Source organism: Centruroides sculpturatus, unplaced genomic scaffold (assembly GCF_000671375.1).
Source record: "Centruroides sculpturatus isolate CEXI.00-Female unplaced genomic scaffold, Cexi_2.0 scaffold286, whole genome shotgun sequence".
Classification (NCBI taxonomy): domain Eukaryota; kingdom Metazoa; phylum Arthropoda; class Arachnida; order Scorpiones; family Buthidae; genus Centruroides; species Centruroides sculpturatus.
The window spans coordinates 81,754-91,345 of record NW_019384581.1 but is presented as its reverse complement, the minus strand read 5'-3'; the positions used below and the strand labels follow the sequence as shown (position 1 = coordinate 91,345).

The 9,592-nt window shown below is 27.9% G+C and overlaps 1 protein-coding gene across 7 annotated transcripts in view; it reads right to left on the bottom strand.

Moving 5' to 3' along the window:
• Positions 1–9,592, bottom strand: part of LOC111624462 (mitogen-activated protein kinase kinase kinase 7-interacting protein 3 homolog) — a 96,839-nt gene that overhangs the window by 26,111 nt on the left and 61,136 nt on the right. For all 7 annotated transcript variants that reach the window (XM_023367297.1, XM_023367303.1, XM_023367298.1 and 4 more), the window contains one exon: positions 7,959–8,101. In XM_023367297.1, coding sequence (XP_023223065.1) covers positions 7,959–8,060 — 102 coding nt within the window. In that variant the 5' untranslated portion in view covers positions 8,061–8,101. The remainder of the gene's footprint in view (positions 1–7,958; positions 8,102–9,592) is intronic.

Sequence of the window (9,592 nt, the reverse complement as noted above, 5' to 3'; positions counted from 1 at the left end):
CTCAACATTTCTCATACATAAAAAAAAAAAAAAAAAAAAATGAATATTCCATTAGATTTTAACATCATCTGTACACCTTGTTGTTATATTTCTCTTTGTAAAATACCGATCTTAACAAATGTTACAAAAGTTTTGAAAATTGTCTCATATTTACCCACATTAACCCTATATCCTTTAAATGCAGACAGAAATTAATTGATATATAAAAATCCAATCAATAATTTGGGATGGGATATATGACATGATCTAATTTAGTAGTATTTGAACGTAACTGCTGAGTTTCATAGCAATTGGTTGAACAACCTAGGAGTTTGTAGCGAACAAACAAACATCCTCATTTATATACATAGATTAGTGCCTTTTTAAAGTTTTATAACAACAGGTTATATTATTTAAAATATATGTTAGAGTTTGCCCATGATTTGTTTCTTCTAGTATCAATGTAGAACATTAATCAGTAATATTGAAATTAAATTATTCTATATCAAATTTTTTTACACTATGTACTTCAGTATTGTATTAATAAAATAATTTTAAAATATTGTAAACATCAATCAACTTATAAAACAATATTGTACAATTTTCATTATTGATCAATACAATCCTCTACTGAAAACAGAAAAATAAATCTCCAAAACATTTTACATTAATAAATATGTTTATGATAATATGTCAATTATCAACATACACAAAATGTAATTTAAGAATTACAAAATAGAGATTGGTTAATTTTCTAACTATTACCAAATATTGAAGAATTGAATTAGTTTGGTCTAACTGTGATTTTGTTTCCAAATAATCAATGATTTAATTTATAATTTAACTAGCAGATGAACTCGGTGAGATTGAGATTGCTCAGGCAAAAAATAACAGCAAAGATTAAGATTATTTCTTACTTTTAACCCTTATAATATTTGATATATATAATTTGATATTATAATATATAATATGATAATTTGATATTTGATATTAAGATTATTTCTTACTTTTAACCCTTATAGTATTTGATATTTACAAAGGTTATGTTATAGTATTTGATTTATATAACGAACATTAGAGTTTGGTTATTTCAACCTACTATTGTCACATTTATTGCAATACTTGAATGGTATGAAATGGCACAAATTCAATGGTCAGATAGATAGGAATTTATAATAATATCTGAAAAATTGAAGATATATTTTCTTTTCTAATGTTAACTCTAAGAAACTAAACCATTCATGGCTAAATATCAAATGGTAATCTGCCAACCACATTTTGCAACAAACAGGCCAAATATTTGAACTTGGCACCCTCAAAAACCACTTACAAGGTTACCAGTGAACACAAAATATGATGTATTATGTAATTTTCCTATTTGAATATCATCATACTGTTGGTCCGATAGAAAGAAGGGACTGTTGCAGAAAGGGATTGAATTAATTCAACCAAAAGTAGTCGTTGACTTCCTTCCTCCTAGAAGAGAGGATGGTCAACGACTACTAATTAATATCAGACTACTATTAATAATTGAAAAGTAATCCGTGTTAGACAGGTTGTGATGGCCCTGCATGTGATTGAAGTTGCTAACATTAATATCCGAAAAAATTCATATAAAACTTGTTTAAATAAAAATATATTGTACAAATGCTATAACAAAGTGTTTTAAATTTTGGTGGTAAATTATATAAACAATGTGGGAAGTATATTCTCATAAATATTGCATTTATAGAAAAATTATTGATCTATAAATTCTGTCATCCTGTCGGACCTGCCTTCCTTCCTTAAACTTGAGAAAGGAGTTAGATAGATGAAAGTCAAGACCAGATGAGGAAAGCTTATGGCAGAAGGCCCAGATTAACTATACACAAACTTCCAGTTTGGAACGAAAGTAAACATTACTTCAATTCAAAATTCCCCCAAATGGAGTTAGACAGATGACTGACAACTCTATTGATAACAGGAAAAGTATAATGTACAGGGGCAAAACACTACTATACTCAACACAGGCAAGTCTTATGTGCTACCCATTGCAATAATGGTCTAATGGTGTATCTATTTCACACTATATCATATTGCAGTAATTCAGTGAATATAATAATATATTTTTTTAAATTAGAATCAATGTGGGTAAATATGAAACATTCCAAAAAATGGAAAAATATGAGACAGTTGTGAAATTTGACTTAATCTATATCTGATCCGTCCTGCACTAATACAAAATAAAGTTTATTTAGTGCTTTTTAATATAGTCATTTATTTTCATTCAGAAAAGTTATATGGTTTCATTGAGTCTTTTTCATTTTTAAGAAACACTACAAAAATAGGCACAAAAACTTTTCTGTGAGTTCAATTAACTTTAGCTCTTTATATGTCTGCAAAAGACATGGATATTTAATTAGACATTTGTATGTAGTATATAAACACAGCTTTCAGCTGCTAGTTGTTTTCATTGCATATATCATCTTTTGTCTGAGTTTTGTACATTTCAAAATAAGATTAAAAAAAAAATGCAACACACCAGATTTTATTCATCAAATCATTAATTTGCATGAAACTTTTTTACTTTATACTTTAGTTTGCTGTATCATAGTAAAAATATTTGTTATTATAAGTGTTCATTTTGAATGAAATAATAAAGGTGCCAAACAATTATCAGATAAAAACTAAGAAGTAGGGTCAATGTGAGTAAATATGAGACACTTTTCAAAACTGATGAATATTTAATCTTATCTACTTACTTCTAAATAACATGGAGCAATGTTTTATACAAAAATGTCTTGCATTTACAGGTTAAACCTGTAGTACCTCATTATTAACCTCCCCATTGGCATATACAAGTCCTTATGGTGTTATAATGGGTGTCTCATTTTCACCTCCCAGTGTCTCATATTTTTGCACTCAACATTTCTCATACATACAAAAAAAAAAAAAAAAAATGAATATTCCATTAGATTTTAACATCATCTGTACACCTTGTTGTTATATTTCTCTTTGTAAAATACCGATCTTAACAAATGTTACAAAAGTTTTGAAAATTGTCTCATATTTACCCACATTAACCCTATATCCTTTNACACTCGGTAAGTAATCCTACAATTTTTTATTTATAGCGTAGTTTATACGGATTATTTCCAAAAAATATATACGTGTTTTGGAAATGTTGAGTCGAATTAGTCTAGAATCGATTAATTTTATGGAAGAAAATTTTTCAAACAGCCGTAGTCCGTAAACTTGATACGTGTCGGGTTGTGATTGGAAGGATTCGTAAGAAATTGGATTCCTAAAGAATGGAACGTATCTCTATCTTATAGGGGGGTCGACTGTATATTAATTTTAAAATAATGAAAATCATTCTACATTCTATAAGGATTGATCAAACGAAAACCATTTATACAATGTCATGTGATCCAATGCAAGGGGAGGGGAATGATGTCATGTGGTGGATAAACATACACCAATGAACAAATAGAGAACAGATCAGTTGTCTCACACGTTTTGTTTTTGTGAAAACATGACCGGAGTTATTTGAAATCCATCCAAGGTTAAAATATGATGCCACCACTTTGAGCCAACTAGCAAGCATGCAATGGAAACACTCCAACTCACAGCCTGTAAGGTTATGATGATCACATTTTTGACATTGCAGGGTCTTTGCTGGTGGACTTTGATGCTCATATGAGGGTCTTTAATGCCAATTGTTACAATGCAACATTAGAAAATCTGCTTAAAGCCATAAAGAATACATTACCAGGTATGCTATCACATGGTGTGATTTTGTTGCACAACAATGCTCACTGTATGTTGAGAACACTGCAGGAATGCTTTAGCATGAAAAGGTTGGGAGATTCTGCACCACCCTTCCTTTAGTCCCAACCTGTCATTCTGTGACTCATTTGTTCAGACCTCTAAAAAAAGCTGTTAAGGACTCTGATGCAGAAGTCAAGGAAGCTGTCACCCAATAGTTCAAGGATCAACCAACATTGTTCTTCATTTTCTCCCCAAGCAGTGGGATGCATGTCTGAATGCCTACAGTAACTTTTTTAATAAGCAAAAGTGCATTCCAGCTTTCTCATATACTGCTTTGTTTAATTATGCCATACCAATGGATATACTGTTTTGTTTGTCTTAATAAATTTAATTGAATGGGTTTCATTTGATCAATCCTTGTAATATGTCCGTATTTGCTAATAAGAATTTCAAGAAATAAAATTAACTATTGCAATACTTTAAGCCTTAATATTTAAACAATGATAACTTATTGATGCATTTACAATTGTCAAATATAATGCAACAGTGGAGAAATACAACAGTTTCTCAATAGGCAATGCTTAGGGAAAATATTTTAATAATATAAGGTGTCCAAGAATCTTTATTACCATATAAAGTCATAACACAAAAATGAAGCAGTCTCCAAAGATTCATCCAGTGTCAAAGGGCAATTGTAATCTGTGGAACAGGTTTTAGAAATGCTAACTGTGGAATTCAAAGGTTTATTGAATATATGCTAATAAAAAACTGATTTATTCTTTTATTATATTATTGTCAACTAAGGACTTATCATATTAATAGGACTATTATACTGGTGTGCCAATTTTTGCAAAAGAAAAATTCTTATTCAGAAAAAATAAATCATCTATTTTTCACCTGTTGTGCACATCAGTATAATAGTCCTATTAATATGATAAGTCTTAGTTGACATACTATTTTATTATATAATTAATATAAGGACATAAAGGCAATTGAATTGATTTATTCTTTCTTTTACCTCAAACCACTTTTCAATACATCATTTCATTTTTGTGTTATGAATTTGTATAATAAGAAAGATCTTTTCCAGATCCACTATGTTTTAATAATAAACCATTATGATTGTTTACTATCTGTAGAACTACATTTTGGAAGAGTTCCTGGTTTGTTTACAAACAAAACTGCTAGACAATGCTTACTTAATCCATTAATTGTTATGGGCAAGTGCAAACAATATAGAATACTTCTTGTATGACATTTAAATCTAAATACAGTATACAGTTTATAGCTCATCTAAAAGAGATGTAGTTGGCAACTCAAGTGATTGATTCAATCAAACATTCAGAGAAGTGTTCAGTAATGCAGGATTCTTTCTAAGTCTAGTTATGCTACAAAGCCAGATTTGTATCTAACTAATTCCTGACTCAGAATTTTTAAAATGGGCTAAGTGATTTGCTACATTGCAAAAAGTATGCTAACTAATGTCATCTGTAAGGTTGGATGTAATTATATAAATAGTATAAATATACATATTTTATGACAATGATTTACAAAGAAGAGGTAAAAATGATTTTTTTCATCCAAACATTTTAAACAGGATCATCTAATTCACTGACTCAGAATACCGTTCAGAGATACTCAGAATAATTCTTTGCTCTGCATTCCTAACTATTTCTTGCTTAGCATTTTGTATTACTGAATATAGATCCAATTGAAATTTTGTAGACATTTCAATAACTGTACAACTTATGATTACTGTTGATCTTAAGAGATTTACTGCAACAATAAATGCAGGATATAATGAATCTCCATGACAATACTTTAGGGATAGTTTATAGGGTAAAAATAAGCTTAAAATCCTGTATAAATGTTTTACAAATTTGCTTCATTTTTATGATCTGATTTGCCAAAAAATCATATTAGGTACCAAAAAGATAATACAGAAGTAGAAAACAAACAGTATTAACAACAAATACAAACTTATCTTTCAACATTTAAAGTAAAGTTTGTTTTTTCAAACACAAGGAAATTGAATTGCTCAAAATGTTGTCCATGTCTATTGAAAACCTTTTGAGTAGTTCTTGGAAATTATTCTGTTTAATCTTGTAAAAACCAAAATGTATTTAAAGTAAAGTAAACTTACATTAAAAACTCTTACTTCCCAATTATTTATTTTATTGTAAAGCAAGTGAATACTGCAAAATCTTAAAACAAATACAGTTTTAACTTTTATCTGGTAAGATAAGACTTTCTGTACATTTATCTATTTAGGCAACATTTATTTACCTCAATTCATTGGCAGAAGCTTAAAGTATACAAAATTATTTTAAAAACTTGACAACTCTAGAGTTAGTACTTTGGCAGAGAGTTAGAAAAGCTTTTGTTTTTGGCAGGCCAGATATGGAAAAAAAAGCAGAATTTGATATTAAATTGAAATATATTTATGAAGAATTTTAAGCTTATTTTTGCCCTAGAATCTATCCCTAAATTATTGGCACAGTTTTGCTACACCTTGTACATTTCACAAAGTATAGGGTAATTCAAAAGGTCTTAAAGTCAGGAATACAAAAACAAACCATTTTTACCTAGAAACATTGGTTGCATTTGTGGCTATATGTTCCTAGGTAAAAATGGTTTGTTTTTGTATTCCTGACCTGCCTTTAAAGTTTGCCTGACCTTTTTTGAATCACCTTGTACTAATACCAAAAATTTATCAAATAGATCTGCTGCTTAAAATTATTTCATTTTTAACAATCTAGCTAGCTAAAATTCTTCAGTTTCTAAATTTTCCATTATTTTATGCATACAAATTTTTTGTTATGAGAACATTTAAAAAAGATAGTTTCAAAAGACAGAAACTAATAATATACAGCACCCTATGCTTTTGCCTCCCTAATATTGTAGTTTTTACTTTTAGCTTTTGGTGATGCACTGAAACTCTTCATTGTGAATAATATAATTTAACAAAAATAGTATAATCTTTTCTTCTTATTTTTTTAAACTAAACAGTTAATTTTGAAATAATTTAGATATTTGAACTTTAGAAACAAAAATTAGATTTATTTAATTCTCAATGGTTTGTTCAGTTCACATTGAAATCTGTTAATTTAACTATGATAATTAATAGCCATTTAATCTGTATAATTTTTGAAGTAATCAAAAGTGATTTCATTTTCTTTCACTTACTCAATTTTTCTCTGATGATGATTTATGAATAAATTTTAAAAATTGCTAGTAATTATTCTAATTACCATATTTACTGAAATGAAAGAGACACATTTTTTCAGGTTTTAGCAAGTCTATAAATAGGGTTCATCTTAGATTTGATGTAGTACAGTACATCATAATTAGTGACCTCTAGTGTCACGTATCTTATTTCCTTGTCAATAATTCCATTGTCATTTTAATGATTTTATTAGATCAAGGTTAGTAACAGAAAATATTTAAGAGATAAACTTAACCCAATTTGTTAGTTTGTTACAGTAACAAGTAAGTAAGTATTTGAATGACAATCCCAGAAAAAGTTATGCAGCACTCATTCAAGAAATGTTGCATTTCTGATACTCAATACTGTGTAAAGTATGATTGCATGTGGGAGGATGAGAACATCAAATTTAGTGTTGATTAGTGTAGTTTTAGTAAACTAAAACTACACTAATCAACTATTACACAGAAACATGACTAAAACAACATTACTGTTAACTCGGAAGAGCCTAATACAGCAATAGGTTTCCAATTTCAATACCATGAAATACAGTGATGTATAACTTACTTTACTTGCAATAAATACTGATACTATTGACATAAATTTGTCTCAATGTGTTTATTAATTAATTTAATATTTGTTTTAAAAAATCCGTGAGGGAGCATGTAAAAATTAAGATGTCTTAGAATCAAGTAAACATGGTATATTCCAAATCAAATTTTGAGAAAGAAAAAGAAATAAAAAAGTTAGTGAAATTTGTGAGTATGATTGCATATGATTCTAAATTCCTTCCCAGTAATCTTAAAATAAAAATTAATAATAATAATATTTTACTATTGTGAACAAAAAAATAAACATGTTCAATAACCATAAATATGTTTATTCTTTCCATTAGTTATTCCCAGAATCAACTTAATTACAAAGTATTAAAACTTGTATATGTATATCAGAATATAAATTATAATTTACAATTTTATTATGAAAAAATTTAGCTAATCTGAAAATAAATAATAATAAAAATTACCTTGAATATACAATTTTGTATAACTTCTTCTGGAATATCAGGAAACTTGTATTTCATTTCTTGAAAAAGCTGCATATTGGTGGACGAATTACATCCAGCCATGATTAGTAAAACATAACTAAAAGATAATGAGGGTGCATTTTCTGGATAGGAAAAAGACAAATTTATTTGATTGAAATTTATTTACTTAGAATAAATTAAGAAATTTATATCTTATTGCAAAGATTTAATAAGAATATAAAAGTTTAAGAAATCAAAATTATTGATAATTTTTATATCAATTATCTATTTTAAATACAGTAATATACTAAAAGAAAGGCCATTTCCAGTACTGTGTTTTTTCAGAGGGTCCCTTCAAAAACATATAAGTGGAGTTTTATTGTACATTAAAAACTCTGACTGACTTCCAATTTTATTCTTTTCATCATTTATATCATATTTGAGTTACTAATTTTAAAATGAGCAAATAATATCAATTATATAAATAGTATTAAGAAGTGTAATAAAAAAAGCACTAATTATATTCTATTATTGATATATTTTAAAATATACTAAGTATAAGTGTGTATAACAGTGTTTTGGTTGAAATTCTATAAAAATAAATTAGAATTTTACTAGCAATGATGTTTTATTTTATTTTGATGAAATAAATCAATTTATACAGGTATCTTCATCAAAATGCATTTCATATTACTTAAAATCATGCTCAGATCTGTTTCCCAGAAACTTCTAATGATTTAAATAAGCATCTTAAAAGTATTAAAATATACCAAGTTTTTTATACAATTAGTTTACACTCTTAATAGCTGATTTAAAATTAAAACTACTACATCTTTATTGATCTTTTCCCTTTCTTTTTTTCATTTCTATTCATCTCCATATAAATTTAATTATAATTATTAAATTTTAATGTAAGAGATGGGCATCTAACACCTATCTCTAATGACAAACTACTTAGCATGTAATTAATAATAGTAGCAGTAATATAACTTGATATAATCCAGTGATTGATTGGCTTAAATCTAATAATTGGTTTCCTAATCTTGGACATCTCATCTGCATCTTTCTTATACATTTATATTTTTATCATAGGCTTTCTAAGCCAAATTTTTTCCTAAGCTTTCCAATATCTGTCCAATGCTCCTTAATTCTAGTACTGTATTTAGATTCCTAAGAGGCCGTCCGTAAATTATGTCCACATTTTTCTTGAAATTTTTACTCCCCCCTCTTGTCCTAGCTGTCCAAGTTTGTTATCCCCTCCTTTCTTCAGACACCCAATAAAACTCAACCTCCTTTAAAACTTTATCACTTTATGAATGATAAGATAACATAAGTAGAAACAAAATATACAAGAAATTTTGAATAAATATAATAAAATGCATAAACAGTATAAAATTTAACGTTTTTTGAAATTTAATGTAATTGTTAAGACAAGTCAAACAAGTGGTGGGGAGAATGTCCACTGTAGCTTCCCCCTTGTCCAACTTATCCACACTGAAAGGGAGGGAGGGAGGGTGTTGTCATTTATGAATAGTCTTAATTATGGATCAAATACAGAAATCATTTTTCCTTTCCTCATTCTTGACATTCCTTATAAACTCCTGACTGCTGAATTTTTCTCATTCCTTATTAAA